Raw genomic sequence first — 18,660 nt, forward strand, 5'->3', positions numbered from 1 at the left:
CTGAATGGCTGGTCCCCAAGGGAGAGGGAGAAGGCGATCAAACATTCTCTGTACGGATGTAAGAGACCCTATGCAGGTATGCAGAGCTGTTCTGTTAAATCAGCCTGGATGCTGAATCTCTTGCCCTATGATTGAAGATAACTACTCCTGAGTCATGCTGGAGGTGGACCCACTTAGCTACAACCAGCCTAGCAAGGGAGTGTTAGGATACAGGAGGTCCTAGAGGGATCTCCTAGGGGCACACAAGTTCATGGATGAAGTTTAAGGTGGGGTTTTCTGTTTTCGAGTTACCACATCGAGCAGGGAGATTGGGGACGAAGGCCCCAACTCAGCAAAGTCTTTAAGCATGTTCTCAATTGCAAGGGTACATTTACACTGCAGCTGGGAAGTGCAATTCCCAGTGCAAGTAGCCAGACACATGCTAGCTCTGCTCGAGCTAGCATGCTAAACATTGCAGGAAAGCCGTGGGCTAGCTGCCCGAGTACAGCCCCGTCCAAGAGCCGAGGTACACATTCAGTTGGCTAGCCTGAGCCTGTCTTTAAATCCCACTGAAGTCAATGGGATCTAAGCACATACTTCAGTGCTTTTCTGAACAGGGCCCTACGTCAGGGTCTTGTGTGTTCTGTTGAGGGCAGAGGAGGGGAAACAGCCTGTTCAGAGTCCCCCCTCTTAGAGGATGGGATATTTAGCCCCACAATCACACAGCCCATGCTGCCCACAGGCCATAACTGTCAAGATGCAGTCTTCATATTCAGTCTAGTTTTTCCTTTTTTAAAAACTTTCATCTCATTTTTCCCTATGAGCTACTCTAACCAATTCCTCCTCTGTGCTTATACCCTTGTATACGGACATTCCCCCTCCCTCCCACTCAGGCCCGATTCCCTACTGCCCGGCTCTTGAGGTCATTATTTATACCTGTGCAAAATAAGTGTAAATTGCTACCGTCCTCACTGGATGGCATGCGAAGCCCACTTTGCACAGGTGTGAGCGAGGAGGCCCGGTGCACGGTGGGGAGAGTGAGACCCTCCGTTGGCGAGTAACTTTTTCTATCTCTACGGGAATCACTCCTGCCAGCAACCCTGATCTTTGTGTTGCTTTATCTGAACTCTTTCCAGGCTGAAAGCAGTATCGTGGTTGTGATCATCACACCAGGGCTGCGGAGAGAAGGAGCATTCGCACTCTGCTCCCTGATTTGGTGCCTTTGCACATGCAGATCACAGTGCTACCGATGCTCCTGTTTGGGGCTGATGTCCGACATGGCCAGCTTGTGCTTTGTTGGCTGCCCACTGTCACCATCGAGGGCCTGTCTTCTTTAGAGATTTGCCTCAAGGTAGCTACTTTGGTACAAACCCCTAATGTAGATGAGCTGCACTGGGGCCTGCACAGAGCAACATTGCAGTGGTGTGAGATTCATTGTCTGCTACGGCATTGCAGCTGCAGTTGAGTTTTGCATCAGAGTCGCTGCATCAATATGAACTTCCCCAACGTAGACAGACCCTGAGTCTCTTTCAGCCAAGAACCTTCACCAGGTACCTCCCTTCCACTCAGTGTCTGTGGTTTGGATTATTTTCCCCCTACTTATATTAGCTTGATATTTTCTCCAGATGACTCTCACTTTGGCCATGGTTCCACTCCAGAAGACCCAGATCCTGCTGTGAGCCCCACCTGGATGCAAGATGTCTGACCACGCAGAGCTCACTGCAGCATTAGGGGCTAAGATTCTTTTGTTCTATTGCCCCTTCTTCTGAGACCCGTGTTGTCCCTTTACCAAGAGGTAGCAGAAGTCCGGATCCTTGCAAGCAGACTTTTTAGGAGGAGGAGGAGGAGGAGAAATCAGTGAAGTGGAGTTTGGGTATACACCCGTACACCAGTCCTGAACTAAGATGGTCAAACAGCATGCAGGGCAATCTCTTCTTTCAGGAATCTCAGCTCACCACCAATGCCCAGGGAGCAACTCTGCCTGAAGCACTGACTCCAGTCAGAGACCAAGGCACAGAGCAAACTCACACAGCTCCCTCTCTCCCCAATCTACCTCGACACACAACCGTGCTTAATCCCAAAAAAAGCACAACACAGCACATCTCCCCAGGAGTCAAAACTTGCTTGCACCCTAAGAAAAAAGAATTTTTAAAACTGCCCAACAGTGCCACCTGCTGGTGCCTTCCATAACAAAATTATTTCTCTGTCCTGGGCGTTCACAACTTCTTCTGCTTTAGGGCCAGGCTGTGTTTAGTCCCAGAACAGTTCACAAGAAAGGAGTGTGGGCAAGGAGTGTTCTCCTCCCTGGAGAACGGTCATAATTCCAGAAAGTAAGGGCTGCTCCCTGCAGCACTTCATTCCAAGACTGTGCAAATGCACTGAGTCCAGCTCCTATGCTGTGAGCAGATTGCTCAGCCTCTCTTGGCTTCGGGGAGGGGAATAAAAAGGGCCTCCCAAGGAAGATATTCCAAACAATTTACGACTCAATCAACCAACCCAAAAGGAGCATAAATGGAATTAGTTTTAATATTGTTAAGTTGCAAAAATACAGGCATATGTGCGTGCCAAAGCTAAAACGGATGCATACAGAGAGGGGAAACATATGGCTGCCCATCTGGTAAAAAGCGCATTGCTAGACCTTCCTACACTTCTCATTTACAACAAGAAGCGAAGTTAGCCAACAGAAATTTGCTTTGCAGAAACGTGCTAGGAACAGCTTGCTTGCCCATAACCGTTTTACTGAGCAAGATATGAATAACCTTGATTTCTCATCTCAGCCACCTCATACACACTCTTGGGGGATTAATTAGCCTCTAAACAGGTCTTCAGATGGGGAAACAGAGCACCTTGGAGATCGGAAGGCAAAAGAAACAGAGGCGGCGACAAGATGAGATGGCACAGCAGGTCAATATATTAGATGTCTCTCGTTAGTCATTTGCAATTGTGCCTGGTTTAGGTCACAAATGAGATTACTTTGGTGGGGCTCCACCGTATTTATTGCGGGCTGATTAGATATTAAAACAGCAAGTAGAAAGCCACTGCTGCTGCACAAGATTGGATCAGGAAAATCCCAGGGCTACAGAAGCAGAAGGAAGCAGGGTGGGTGCTTTCTGTACAGGTGCGGTCACCTAAAGCGAGCGATTGTATGTGGGGGAATTAGGAAAGGGGCAGTGTAATCTGGGATTGATACCCACTGGCAGAGCTGTATGGGGACCAGGTACTGAAAGAGCAGGGGGACTGAAGGGTATGACGGAAAACCTTTGCCAGAGCAGTTTGTGCCCCTGTGTGTCCAGCTGCTGATGGGGTCTGGGGTGCATCGGTAAAAAGGTGGGCGGGGGCTAGGGATGGAATGGCAGAGGGTGCTGTAGCTCAGATAGAATACATCAGCAAAGTTCAATGGCAGGGAGGATTATAACAGCGGGGGATGCTTTGGGTCAGGATTAAGGTGCAACTGAAATGCTGTGCAGGGTTGTTTGCCCCTCCCAGGGCCGAGCCCAAATTGAATTAGTGCAATCAGCCTGTCAAGTCAATGAGAACTGAAGGCTCAAAAAATTGTCAGTGCAGAGGCGAGAGGTCAGCAGCTGCCTGCTCAGGAGCCGACCCTAACTGTCGAGTGAAGACGCAGCAACGTTACAAAGATCTGCTAGCTGTCTCAATGCCTGGTGCCTTCGGAAGCTACAGATCCCACCAGCACATGCAAACTGTATTTCTCCTTCCTCCCCACGCCCAGGAATGAACAAAAAGAGTGACACTGTGTAATATAAATAGGAACAGGTGTGGTCTCTGACTGCAGAGAGACGGAAGAGCATGAAACATGGGAAAAAAGCAAGTTCTGTCCCCGACACATACAGCTGCAGAGCAGAGCAGTGGGAGTCACGGCTCCTGGGTTGTCTGCCAGTGGCCTCCTGTGTGGGACTTTGGGCAAGTCACTCTATATAAGCCTCATTCCCCCAGCTCTTATATGATATTTCTCTCCCTCCTGAGAGGGGCTGTGAGAGTGAACTCATTAACGTTTGGAGACGTCCTTGGATTTATCAAGTTTCAATAAGGTACCATTTTTGAGTGCTTCTGCATTTTCCAGTCCCATCGGCAAGCAGAAGTACACATGCCAAAGAAAGCCTGAGTACAGCTCTTCTCGGGATATTTACTACCTGTCCAAAACCCGGGATACGCTAGCATCTCCGGAGAGCGTTGGATCAAAGGGAATTCGGAAAGATCAGATCGGTTCCTGCCAGTGACCGAGAGCTCACAATTCCCAGCCATGCAGATGGGAATTAAGGATGCTCAGCACTTCGCAGGATCAGGCTCCGCATGCAATCGGAGACCAAATACCTGTCTCCAGCCATCACACTAAGAGACATGCTGTGCTCTCCCTTGATGAGAAGTGTGAGTAATAATTAAGATGTCTTCAAAGGGGCCTCCAGCCTAGATAAGACTTCACCTCTCCAGCAGAAGAATGACCCTGGTTATGTCAGTCTCGATACCTATGATTGCTATTTTAACCAGAGCATTTCGTCCCAGAAGTATTTTACAAAGGTTCCTTTATGGCCCGCATTATCTTAGTATTTGAGCAGCTCCCAGTCTTTAATGTAGCTCTGTCAGTACCCCCTGTAAGGCATGGCAGTGCTTTGATTCCCATTTTACAAATGGGAAACTGAGGCACGGACAGGCTAAGTGACTTGCCTACGGTCATCAAATCATAGAAGTGTAGGGCTGGAAGGGACCTCGCGAGGTCATCAAGTCCAGCCCCCTCACCGAGGCAGGACCAAGTAAACACCCCTGACAGGTGTCTGACCAACCTGTTTTTAAAACCCCCCAGTGATGGGGATTTCACAACCTCACTTGAAAGCCTATTCCAGCGCTTATCTATCCTTACTGTAAGGAAGTTTTTCCTGATACCTGACTAAATTCTCCCTTGCCGCAGATTAAGCCCTGCGCCTCTTGTCCTACCTCCGCTCAAGAAGCTCACACAAGAAACCTGCAGCGGAGCGTGCAATTGAAGCCTGTTCTCTCATGTCCCCGATGAGGACTCTAACCATTGGACCATCCTGCCTCTCTGCAGCCCCAATTCAGGAACGCCTCCCTACTCAAGAAATCACTTAAGCACTTTCTTCACTTTGAGCACGTGCTCCCATTGAATTCAAAGGGACTTGAGCATGTCTTAAAATTAACCTTGTGCTTAAAGGCTTTCCTGACCTGGTGCCTATGAATGAACATTCAGTAGTTGAAAGAGGGGAGGGGGAAGGGAGACAGAAATACTTTGGAAGAAACATTTGCATGCAGCTAGATTTCCATTGGCCTCAAAACAAATAAATAAAAAAAATGAAGTAAAAGGAACAAAAAGCCACCCTCGCATGCATTTTCAAAAGTGCCTCGTGATTTCTGAGGTCTTAATTTTGGCGTTCCCAACTTGAGAGATTTTTAAAGGGCCTGATTCTCAGAGGGCAATGTGCTCAGGTGAAAATCAGGTCCCTGGAGTTGGACACCCAAAACCAGAGACATGCAAAATCACTAAGCCCTTCAGAAAATGAAGGCCTCTGTGTTTAAAGGCTGGGACAGAAACGGACAAAAGACAGGGAGTTAAAAAAATAAAAGCCATAAAAACAAAAGAAAAAAAGATAAAGATATCAGCTGAGTTTAGTGTTGATGGTCAGTCTGACCCTGGAATATCCCCAGCATTCCCTTTGCATCGTGACTTCAATGCTGTATTTCAGTTCCTTGGGGTTTTATGATTTTGTTTTTTTAAATCTTTCCATGTACAGTCTATAAAAAGTGAGTGGAAGCATTTACCAGAAGCCAAGATGCCTTTAAAAAGATCTTCAGGCTTATATAAATATGTATTTAGGATCAACTAAATACATACTGGGGATTTCAAACATTTGTAAAGATGTCTTTCTTCACTGGCTGCAGAGAGAAATTGGTTTGTGTATTATACAGCCGCACTTGTTACATGTATTGTGTTTTGCACTGACTATGCTTTAGTGCAGATAGTAATGGTTCTGTACATATATGATACACGTTTTGCTACACATTATCCATGTTTTGTTGTGTGTTTATGCTGTACATATGTCAGTAGATATGTTACATGCCTTTGGCATGAATCAGGTGCTTTGTATAATTTGAAATATGTCTTACACATGTTTTGCATGTTGGCATGTGTGTCATACATTAAATTCTTCTCTCCAGTAACATCAGTTTACCTCTACTATATATCTGGTAAATAACACTATTAGTTACTTTACATTTACACTGGTGTAACTTGAGAGAGGAATTTACTGTACGACATGCATACCAAAATGCATGTAACAATTGTTCCAAATTACATAACGTAAGCATGCCAACACATGTATACAATTCATGCCAAAAGCATGTAATATATCTACCAATATACATACTGTAAAAATGTAGTCCTGACAGTTATGGTATATGTACTATGTGTGTTTCTGATATGTTCATCATACATGCTCTGGTACATGATTCATTTACGTGGCAAGCATTATTCCCATAATTCCACCTACACTATGCACATACGTACCATGGCTGGATGGGCTAATTTTGTGTTGACTCTCACTCCTTATTCAATCCCATTGGCCCCAAAACTTCCAGATCTGCCTGGCAGTTTAAGTAATAAGTACCCGATCTTTGGCAGTATATTCTCCATGGGCGATTGGGGGGATACATACAGGTCAGACATGCCAAAGTAGGGTCTGGTAGGATAGTGTCTCTGAGGAGAAGCAGGTGATTTACGATGGTCAGTCACAGAGTGACGAGATGAAAGAACAAACCTATTATGCTAAGCAGGAGCCCTGAATACTGCAATCAAGTAGTATAAAGAGCCAAGAGAAAGAGGATCCTGCCGGTGCTTGGAATAGATACTGCATGGCCATGCGCTTAAGGCACATGTCTGTAAGATCCGGCCTGACGTTTTAGGAGGGAAGAGCTAAAAGGAGGGTTGGTCTCGATGCAAAGCAAGCTGGGGAGCAGGTGCAGGGCTGCCGTGAGGCACAGCAGAGATGACTGAATAGAGCTAGGAGATTTAGAGCAGCACTGCAGGAGAGCCAGGAGCGAACAAAAGCGGGTGTTACTGCCAGCACAAACTGACTGGGCCGCTGGTCAGCAGCAGCAGCAGATGGACGTATGGCTTTGGCAGCTCCCGTCAGTGGCAGGGAGGCCTTTGTCTGCAGTGCACAGTAAATCAAGTGCCTTCGCTGTAAATGTTTTCACCTGCTCTCTTCTCAACAAGGATGGCAAGAATTATGCCAGCTCCATGGTTCAGTAAGACACAGTGGGGAAGTATGGTGGTGCGGTCCGGTATGCCGTACCAGCAGATATTTATAGCCGGTACGCCATACTGGAAAGACACAGGAGGAGCAGACCTAGCCTGCCCCCAGCCCTTCCACACAGCTGCATCTAGCATCTCCTATCTGGGGTCTGTACAGCAGCCCTGCTGGAGGACAGGGCTCTACTCCCCCCTTTAGCTGGTGCAGCATACTGGTAAGAAATAAATTCTGCTTGCACTACCGGTAACAGGAGACAGAGGCTTTCACCTCTAAGAGACTGGCTGGTTCTTGTAGCTGTCCCTAGATGAACATTTGGGGGTCTGAAGGAATCAGTCCAGTTCTTGGTCTACAGCAGAAAAAACACTGGCACTTACAGCCCCTTGTTGACAGTCACAGCAGTGTGACCAGCCCTGAATGGGACATGGAGGCTGTATTACTCTCTCACGCATAGGGGAGTTCTGCCAGGGAAGGGCTGAGACATATTGGCAGGATGTCATGGGGAACACCATACCACACTGCTGATGCTCTTTAGATAAACAGGGAACTTTTGTCACTATAGCATCTTTTATGAGAACTAAATCTACTTAAACAGCTAAAAAAACTAAACAGACATTGGGCCAAATTCCCCTCCAGTACATCCCTAAGGAAGCCATTGGGGTGCATAACCAAGGCCAGAATTTGGCTTTATAGACATAGCATATCTAAGAACTGTATCAGTCGTATTACTACTGACGAGTTTTCAGAGCACTGGAAAGGGACGGATTTAGCCATGTAGATTCATGCACGCGGCTGAGCCTCCACACACCTTGTTAATGTATGTCTCCCTCCTTCACGCTTAGCTATACAGAAAGCACTTTGTTACAACTGTGAGGCATCTGTGAGTACAAATAAATAATGTGAACTCAGATAATGTGAACTCAGGAGTCAGTGAATCAGTGCATCACTGGTCCAGCTAGCTCAATACCAAGGCTTTGGCAGTGGTCAGGACCCACTGTTTTAAAACAAGGTTGCTGCTCCATCCCACTATATAGATATCTGGCCAATTATGGAACATTGGGGATAAAGAAGAGGAAATCTTTTCCTTACTCCTGAAGCAATCAGCTTAATCCAGAAGCATGAGATCTGACTAGCTGATATAACCGACTAGCTTATGTAAGTGCAATGCTAAGTCTGATTCAGCCCTTTTTAAAATCCACCCACACTACCCCAATGAGGCTGCTAAAGATGTCGAGGAGACATCATCTGGGCATCACTGGCCGATGTAGCCTTGGTCACGCTCAGTAAGAACCGCTGAAGACAGAACCAGGCTTGATTCTCCTCTTACATCAGTGTCACCCTGGCATCATTCCATTGAGGTCAACGGAGTTACTCCAGATTTACACCAGTGTGAGTGGGATCAGAATCAGGTTCTTTGGGCTTCCTGACCTTGGGCCATGGCGTTTGTTTGAAAGTGAGACAACGTTGCCATTAGCAGCGTTCACTTGGAGAGGAGGCATTCCCCTGCCGCTGCGTACCTGCCTCTTAATGCTTACTGGATACCCAAAGCCAGGCATCAATATCAAATGCATTCCTAACTCCAAAAGCTTCAGATACACCCGCCCGCATTCTGGCCTGAAAAACACAGTAATAGGAGGAGGAAGAGCAGAACAGCTCAATTAACCCAGGAACTAGCCCCCCTTTCCTCTCTGGAGATGGGGATTGACAAGCAGGGGTCCTATTCTCCTGCTGCAGGATCTGAGCAAATACCACTGCCTGCAATGATAATGATGATTATTTGTACTACAATAACACCTAGAGCTTCCAACCAAGACCAGGGTTTCGTTGTGCTAGACGCTGTACAGAGACATTGTAAGAGACCGCCCCTTCACTGAAGACTCTACAGTCTAAATAGAGAAGACAAAGGTTAGAAGAATGGAAATATTAGAATTCCTGTTTTACAAACGGGGAAGCTGAGGCAGAGAGCAGTGACATGAATCACCCAGGGAGAAGAGGAGGTACTTGAACCCAGATCTTCTGAGTCTCAGCACAAGAGTCTTTTATACCCTGCCTGGAGAGATCTGGGACCTAAGCTTAGTTACGAGAGAAAGGCTATGTCTACACTACACAGCTTTTAGTGACATGGCTGCATCTCCACAGCCATACCGCTAAAAGTCACGCCATGTAGCAGCTGTTTATCGGCTCTCCTGCCAACAAAAAACGCCTACCCCCAACGAGCGGCATTTGCGTTGTCGGCTGCCAACAACGCACTGTTCACACTGGCACCTGTCACGGTAAAACTTGTGTCTTTTTTTGGGGACGGGGGGTTAACACGGCTGAAGGACAAACGTTTTGTCATTCAATCGCCAGCGTAGACATAGCCAACATTAGTGTGCTGCAGTCAAATACTGCAGTCAAACACATGACACAAAGACACCGCATCGCTCACTGCCGGACAGCTTCCATTTCAGGACTTGGGGGAGAAACGAGAATTATGCTCCACGTTAAGAGATGAGATGCAGCTGCAGAGGTGGATGGGCCAGGGTAGCAAGGTTTGAACTGCAGGTCAGGACTGTTTTAGATACTTCAGCCAAGCTGGGCGGATGCAGGTTGTTTACATCACCTCCAGTCAGCGCTATTAGCCCTTTACCTACAGGAGTTCTGAAGTGGCAATGTCCTTTTACTTCGGTTTCCCGCTGTGCTAAGACATGGTGCGCCTCGTGGTGTGAACTGTCGTTAAAAAAATATGCTTCACGATTCATAGTAAAGTGAATGCAGCTGCCAGGCCATGTCAAAGGTAGAAAAGCAACATGACGTGTTGATTGCCCATGATTGCTTGTATTTTTAACGGCCCAGTGCATCAAAAGGAGTAACTGGAGAACATGCGTGCGCGTGTGTGTGTGTGGATGTCAATTTACACATGACACACGTGCACATACATTCTCAGTGTTCACATTGGTGGTTGTGACCCTTGGTGCCAACTTGCAGAGGAAACAGGGTGCATAAGGTTGTACAAGGATCCCTGGGTCAGATATTGGCATAACAGTCCACTGAAGGGTGGCGTGTGAGGTCTCTGCTGAGAGTCAGTTTCCCACTTGTCGTCACAATCACTGCAAAGTGTATGGGCGGATAATGTTTAAGGAGTTACGTACCTACACTGAAAATGATGTTCTTCAGGTCTTGGGGTTACGGCAGATCACTAGGAGGTGACGTACCTTGGAGATGTTCCTATCAGGCAGGAAGTAACTGACACCAATCTCCCTGTCTGGCCACTTGTGTATCGAACGCCTATTTGCATATTGAGCCAGGTGCAAATTGAGAGAGTAAAATCTACAAGAAAGGAATTCTACTGGAAGAAACAAATAGCGGCAGGGGGAGGGGTTACCTGTTTTTGAAAAAGACAAAGGATAAGTCTGGTATATTTTGGAGTGCAAAGCAACACATGGAATCCTTCACCTAGTACAAGGATGGGCAAATTTTTGGCCCGAGGGCAACATCAGGGTGGCGAAATGGTATGGAGGGCTGGGTAGGGAAGGCTGTTTCTCCCCAAACAGCCTGCCCCCTGACTGCCCCCCTCAGAACAACTCCCCCTGCTCCTTGTCCCCTGACTGCCCCCTCCCGGGACCCGCCCCCTGAAAGGACCCCTGGGACCTCCAACCCATCCATCCCTCCCCCACTCCTTGTCCCTGACCGCCCCCCTTCCAGGACCCCCATCCCTAACTGCTCCCCCAGGGCCCCACCCTCTATCCAACCCTCCCTGCTCCCTGTCCCCCCCAAACCCTGGGACCCCCCCTCCAAACTACCCTCCCTGCTTCCTGTCTCCTGACCGCCCCCCCCCCCGACCCGAACCTCTGCCCCATCCAACCGCCCCCTGTGCTCTGACTGCCTCCCGGCACCTCCTGCCCTCCCCCCATCCCCTTACCCTTACCAGGGCGCTCAGAGCGGCAGGACAGGCTTATTGGAAAGCCTGGGAGGTGGGCGGGCACAAGCCATGCTGCCCGCACAGCGGCATAACTGCGGGGGAGGGGGAACAGTGGGGGAGGGGCCAGGGGCAAGCCCCCCCCGGCCAGGAGCTCAGGGCCTGGGCCAGATGTGGCCCACGGGCCATAGTTTGCCCACCCCTGACCTAGGAGGCAAAGTGACCATATTCACGTCTCATGAAAGAAGGCTCACAGCCAGCGTGGCTGTGAAGCACTGCAGGGACTTTGGGCGAGCAATTCTTTACTAGACAGGAGAGTATCTGGTTAATTAAATCTAGGCTCTAGAGTGCGTGTTTTGATTTGATTTTGTAATCGTTTGTTTCCAAGACTTCTACTTGCTACCATTTGAATCTCTGTGCTTTGTTAAATAATGTTATACTTGACGTCACTATAAACTAATCTAAGTGCTGTAATTTAAGCGGAGCAGTGATCTAATGGGGAACTGGTAAGCTGGGCTGTCCTCTTTCTTTGGAAGCAGCGGATCAATGAATACTGCAAGTGTCCAGCGGACCAGGGGCTGGACAGTCCAGGGAGATGCTCGGAGGCCTCCGGGGTCAGACTGTGACAACAGGGCCTGCAAGGCCAGGAGGGGAGGCTTGGGTTTGCCATGACCGGTGCTGTTGGGGAGCACACCCACAACAGGCAGACACACACACACTAAGGGCAGGTGGTAGCAAGATGCCACCCAGCCCTGAGTACCCCTGGGAAGCATCACAGAAGTACAATATTCAGCAGGTTTATGAATACACAGAGAAAAACAACCTGTAAAACAACCCGACAGTCAGAGTTCTAAGCAAAGAGTGAGCTCTAGTGGTTAAAGCAGAAGACTGGGAATTGGGATTCCAGGGTTTCATCCCCAGCACTGACTTTGTGTGTATCCTTGGGCAAGTCACTTCGTCGCTCCATGCCTCAGTTTCCCCCTTTGTACAATGAAGGTCATGGCACTGACACTGTGTCTCTGGGGGATAGAGGGGCTTCATTCACTAGTGTCTGTAAAATGCTTCGGGATGCTGGGACAGAAGGGGCTAGCAACATGCAGCGTATTATTGTTATGAATAATAACTCCTCGTCCCTCACCCCATTATGGGAGCGAATCCCTCCTGCTTGCTAAGCAGGAGCTTGGAAGCTTCACCCAGGAAACAAACATCTAAATATTTAAGACTTTTGTGTTTATTTAGCCTCTTTCACCCACAGACCTCAAAGATTTTTACAATCATTAATCACTTACACCTTGCAGTGTCCCTCAAAAGTAGGCAAGTGCCAGGATCTCCATTGTACAGTTGAGGAAACTGAGGCACAGCAAAGTTAAGTAACTAGCCCCACGCAAGTTCCATGATGGCCATTTTACACATGGGGAAACTGAGGCACAGAGGAGTTAAGTAACTTGCCCAATGCCACGCAGCAAATCAGGCAGAGCCCTACACGGATCCTATGAGTCCTGACTCCTGGTGCCATTCCTTCACTACAATTCCAGGAACACTATCAGGAACCAAGGACTAAGGGCAAAGGCTCATAGAGAGAGAAATACACAGGAAGAAAAACTGAGCAATCCCTCCTGTGGCCAGTCCCCTATTGCATTTGAGTGTATCTGTTCAGAACCATCGCAGATGCCCGAAGTCCCCCTGACCATCTGAAGGCATCCTCTTACCTTTTCCAGACAGGTGCCTCCATGTCACCGTAGGCTCTGGTCTCCCAAAGGCCAGGCACATGAGAGTTACGCTGCTACCTTCGTTCACCGTGATGTCTGATGAGATGTTTATAATCTGGGGAGGAACTAGATGAAAGAGAGAGAAAGAGAGAGAGAATGAGGAGAAATTCATGAGAACTGTGTTTCATCCAATGCTCTGCCATGCACATACACACAGCGGGATCCCTAATGCTTGGCAATCTCAAGCCTTCCACTCTGGTACAGCACGTCTGAAGTGGCTCAGGGCTGAATTATGCAGGTTCAAAGAGATTGGAGCAAACCACATTCCTAGTGCTTCCCCTACTACGCTTGGGATGTCTCTACTGAAGTGTCAATGCAATGCCAGCTGTTCAAAGGCCCTCCTCATGCATGCTGCCCCCACTCAGGAGCTACAGCCTCATTCCACAGCCCAAAGCACTGACATATTCCACCATCCCAGAAGAGAACCCTCCTACTTTCCAAGTACCCCTTGTTTCTAAAAGAGACGTGCTGGACACTGGAGGAGCTTGGCCATTTGCATCCAGCTGGTTTGCACATCCCACAGTTTGAAATGCCCTCTCTTTTTGCAAAGTTTTAATAGCATAGAGCAGTCAACTTACTACAACAAAAAAAACACGACACTGCTACCAAACATTGGTCAGTAGAGCATTGAGGGATTAGCTTAAACAACTGAAATCTGTCTGGGCTCATCACATAAAGCACATTTTGTAGTGATCGGAGATGAACCCGAAACAAGCCTCCTGATCTCATCACCATAGAACAAGATTTCACAGCTTGGCCCAGGGGTCTCTTCCTGGCAGAATATAACCCCTTGGGACGCTTTTAGGGCCTGATCTAAAGCCCATCGAAGTCAGTGGAATTTCTATGCACTGTGGATCAGGCCCTTACAGTGCTAGCCATAGTTACTGCCTTTGGGTGGTACATGGGGCCCACAAGCGCTCTGGGTGCTTTGCAGACAGGTGGGAAGACAGGCTTGTGCCCTGCAAGATTTACAGTCTGCAGATGGTGTTTTAAGAAAGGGGAAAGAGATGGAATGGAAGACAAGATTTTCCCTGCCCCTCCCACCCTTTTGCTAATTATGATTTGGGTCTTTTTTTTTCTTTAAATGCTCAGCCCTCTTGCTCTAAGGTGCTGTTCTTGCTGCTTATGAGCCTTGTCCGTTTGCTGTTGGGTTTGTAACCCAGGTCTGTAGGCTTTTTAAATTTCCCAACTTGCTTTTTAAATCCTTGTCCATGTCTAGGCGGTTACTGGTGTAGCTCTGTCCATGCAGAGAAGGGATGGGTTTTGTTTTTTTTTTCAAACCACGCCCTACTGATTTGATATGGGACACAGCCCAGGACCTCAGACACCTGGTATCCTCCCTGCCATAGAATGAGTGCTTGGGAGTAGCACAATTCCCCACCCTACCCACCTGAAAATGGAAAGCCTGAGATGGTCTTTTCAGATGACCCTTTCCCCTCCCAGAGCCCCCATCCTCTTCCACCTCCCTCAGCTATTCACAGAGAAAAAGCACTCAAATCCCTTTCAGCTGTTACCTCTAAACCAGCTGTGTGACTCCTTTCTTGCCCTGGGAATTCAGGTCCTGTCTGCTTTGCAGCCTGCCTGCTCCTGGATTCAGTGCCACGCTCTTGTCTGGCAGTCCAGGGCTACAGCACCACCACAAGTCCTAAGGTTGTGGAGACCACCCCAGAAGACCCCTTCTCACAGCCTAGGCATGAGGTCATGCAGGGATTATCCCCATTCCTTCATGATCTGAGCACACCAGAGCCATTCCTTTATTCATCGCTGCCTGGCTCTCTGCAATGAAGTTATGCACCTAATGGCAAACTCATGTCTCACCCAGCAAACACAGCAGCTAGGCACCACACTTCAAAGCTCGCCTACTTCCAGACCCACCTCTCTCATCAGCAAGCCTAATTTCTGTTTTCTACGCCTCTTAAAGAAACAATGTCCAAAACATTATCCCAGAGAAACCCAAGGCTGAACCCTCTTGATTTAAGGGAGGGCACTGTCAAGTCTTTCAACACTGCCTCTGTAGCTCAAGCTGTAGCAGCTCACGCTTTAAACTCTGGAGGTCACTGGTTCAGTCCCCACTGTGGCAGTTATTAAAGAGGTAGCTGAAGAAAATGGGGCTTGAGCTGTGTGGAATGAATTTTGTAGGGCAGAGTTTTTCAATGTGGGGGTCAGGTGAGGCTGCTGAGAGAGGGGCTGTAACCACCCTGCCCTTTCCATATTGCTGCGGAGGAGGTGGTCCCAGCTAGACCCTGGCTAGATGGGAGGGAAGTCCTGAAGTAGACAAGGCTTCATGGTAGTAACTGGTTCAGTTCTGCACTGCTAATTCTAGGGGATAAGCTGCTACCTACGTGTGGTGTCAGGAGCGCCTAGACATTTTGGAGAGGTTATTAATTATGTAGCAATCCAAATAAACAAACAAGAGTTTGGCCAGAAAAGGAGCCAGGGAGCTGGAGTGAAGCACTGGACTCAGTTTCCAGCTCGGCCACAGATGCCCTGGCTGACCCCTGGCAAGTCACTCAGGCCAAATTTTTCAGAAGGGACCCCTGATGTTTTATGCCCAACCCTGAAGCGCCCAAGGGTGCTAAAAACCCACAGCTCCAAGGAACAGCCTGTGAGAGCTGGAAGACCTCTGCCTACCCCCAGGGGTACGCATACCCCTGGCTGAGAGCCACTCCATGTGAAAATTAGGCCCTAAACTTGGGCAGCCCAAGATGGGGTCCCCCAGACTTAAAGGCCACTTTTGAAAACTGGGGCCTTCATCCTCTTTTGTGAATCCCCAATGTTCAGAAAGGCCAAGAGTTGTACAGAGGAGGAAGCTGAAGCATCATTTGGAGAGAAAGGGAGCGAGTGTGTCTTGTGTGTGTCTTTGGTTTCTGAGCCCTTTTGGGTACCCACATTTCAAGCTTCTCCTCACAACCATGAGGACTGGGGTTTTCTGTTCGAGAGTCCCCACCATAATCCCTTGGTCCAGGCGCTGAGGCTGTAAGTAAATGACCAAATATGGCGAGACTCCCGGTAACATTTTACGGGGTGGCAATGCTCTCTCTCTCTCTCTGGACCTCAGTCTGCCCTTATGGCTCTGCCCACAGGGAGTTGGTGAGGATAACTTCCTTCAAGTTTGTGGGCCCCTCAGACACTACAGCAATGAAGGCAAGCACCCAGCTAACCAGGCAGGTTATTCAAAATGTTCATTTAGGAAAGCTTCATTCTGTGATGCTGCAAAGCAGCGGGTGGTTGGAGGGAAGATCTCCCGCCGTGTGGAGGTTGAGTTCTGACTCTCCCCTCTCAACTGCTGGGAGCAGGAAGAATTAGAGAGCTGTTCACAATGCCTTGAATTTGCTCGGGGAAAGATCTTTAGTTTTCAATCCCCACTCTGCTGCTGGCGATATAAAGCCTGGCAGATTTAAAGGATGGCTGACATCTCATGGCAAGCTGAAAAACATCCGACGAGGAAATTATTCAGCCCCCTCCGTCCTAAATTTTCTGTATTTCTCTTCACTGGCTCTTTATTACAAAGGACACTGGCGTGAAAACGTGTTCTTCAAGGATTCATCTGTGTCTCTGCTGTTTATTCCCCACCTGAAATCATAATCTCCTGTATGCGCCTTCACAGCTGGTTGCTATGGAAGTGATTATGTCCTTGGTATCTTTCGCTCCCACCATAAAGCAGGGGAGGAAGAAGCTAGTTCAAGGAGAGGATGAATGGTCTCTGCCAGGGCAGTACTGAAGTCTGTTAAAGGCACTGTATAAGGAGCATGGCATGACTGAATAGTTTTGTGGTTTATATTTAAATGAAGAAGATTATCCAGGATTACACAGGCCTACATGGAACATAAACTTCCATTTAAGCACAGGTAACTGTGATCCATCCTGCATGGAGGAGGTGACGTGTAAGTTCCACAATCTAGCCCTCGCGTAGTATGTTATTTGAGACAGGGACTGTCTCTTGAATATGAACTGCTCGTAGCACAGCGGGGCCCTGAGCTTGGTTACACCTAACTCCTAGGAAAGCCAGACTCCTTTGAGGTGGTGAGTCTGCCGAGAGGTTTGCATTATGCAGTGCACAGCTAAATCCCCGCCCTTGGGCAGCAGCACCCAGAACCCTGCTGCTTTATATCATGTCATGTCAGCTCAGATCCTGTTATATTTATGATTGCATCTCGCCCCTGTGTTGTATTTTGTGGAGAGAGATGATAGGGAATGAGAACAAATGATTATGAATTATAGGGATATAAATACATGCCATGATGCTGATGACATCACAAACTACTCGCGCTTTGCTCTGGTGGTTTATAATGATTGTTTCCAGAGCATCTCCTGGCACGTTTATTTATAGCCTTATTCACAGTTTCCCTCATCTTAATGTGCACAAGGCATAGAGTCTATTACACACTGAAGAAGAAGGGGTTACTTCTTGCCCATCCTTCCCCTGGCATCTCCCTTGGCTCTCTTTCCAGTGTCCGTTGGGCAAGGTACTGGCTTGATGGCTCCGGAGATTGGAAACCCTCTCCCCCCACATCCTCCCACCCTGACTTGAGTCTTTCTGGTCTGTTCCCTTTTTAGCCTCTGCTGAGCCTGCTGGCCAATGCCTGTCACAGTGGTGCTTTTGTGACATGCACACTCAGAAATGGGCCGAGGATGGCAAATTAATTTCACTCAGGGCAGGCATTTCTGGCCATTAACCTGGGCTGGATCTGAACCACTGACTTAGAGATGAAAGCACCTGTTACCATCTAATGCATGGCCCTACCACCTCACTCCTATTCTATTAGCACCTGCTTGTTCCACTGTCTCACTAACTCCCTCTTGCCCCTTTGCTTTAGTATCAGCTCCTCCTCCTCTTTCTTCAGTCTTGACCCTCTCTTTCCTGCTGCTACTTCTTTCTCTCTCCTTCCCCTACCCTATTATCCCTCTGTGATTCCTTTCAGCTCGTGTGTCCTGCACCCTCCTCTGCCTTCTCTTCGCCTCATCACCCCCCACCCCACCCGCTCCCATTCTGCAGGCTGGAATGGTGATTTCTTGCCAACAGCAGACAGGTGTGAGCAGAGCTGGCGTAGCAGGGATGTGAGAATCCCAATCAAGGCTAGAGGCATTGAGCCATTCCCTAGTTGCCAAAGGCCAGCAGCGTTAGTCACAGGACCCGTTGGGAAAGATCTAATGGAGGGGGAAGGAGAGTAGAAGTAGAGAATTATTTTTGCCTTTAATTTATATGAGAAAGGCGTGGGCTCCTAAATCTCCATGTGGGATGAAATCAGAGCAGAAAGTAGGCGTGCTTATTCTATGAGTCACTGGGGTAGCCTGATCAAGCAGGGAAATGCCCACGGGTGTGAGGCTGAAGACAGCTTGGGAGGGTAGTAAAAGGGCAACATCTGCCCTAGAATGGATAGTTTGGGTCTGTGATAACAGGGAGGCTTCTGAAGTAGAAAACTAAAGGGCTGAGACAGTCGTTACATGGCTAACGCAGGCTGCATGGGCATGTAGTGAAAAGTCCTTCCAGCTTAGGGTACGCAGAAAGAAAGAAAGAATGTCTTTTGGACATAGGCGACAGCTATGTAGAGATGCTCCCTGCAGAGCTAGACTCCTACAGCTGGCCCTGGAGGCCTGATGGCCAGACCTAGAGCTCCCTATGTGCATGTGACTTTCAGGAAGAGCTTCTGATATTTCACCCGTAAATCAAGATGTCTAAGTGCTACCGGTTATGCCTGCAAGATCAAAGGCTGGGGCCAGATGCTGTGGAATGCCA

General features: G+C 48.4%; 1 protein-coding gene across 2 annotated transcripts in view; it reads right to left on the reverse strand.

Annotated features, from left to right (window-relative positions):
• LOC140901626 (opioid-binding protein/cell adhesion molecule) overlaps positions 1-18,660 on the reverse strand; it is a 328,953-nt gene that overhangs the window by 74,513 nt on the left and 235,780 nt on the right. For both annotated transcript variants that reach the window (XM_073320814.2, XM_073320813.2), the window contains exon 3: positions 12,864-12,989. In XM_073320814.2, coding sequence (XP_073176915.1) covers positions 12,864-12,989 — 126 coding nt within the window. The remainder of the gene's footprint in view (positions 1-12,863; positions 12,990-18,660) is intronic.

This window comes from Lepidochelys kempii, chromosome 22, assembly GCF_965140285.1.
Source record: "Lepidochelys kempii isolate rLepKem1 chromosome 22, rLepKem1.hap1, whole genome shotgun sequence".
In the NCBI taxonomy this organism is placed as follows: domain Eukaryota; kingdom Metazoa; phylum Chordata; order Testudines; family Cheloniidae; genus Lepidochelys; species Lepidochelys kempii.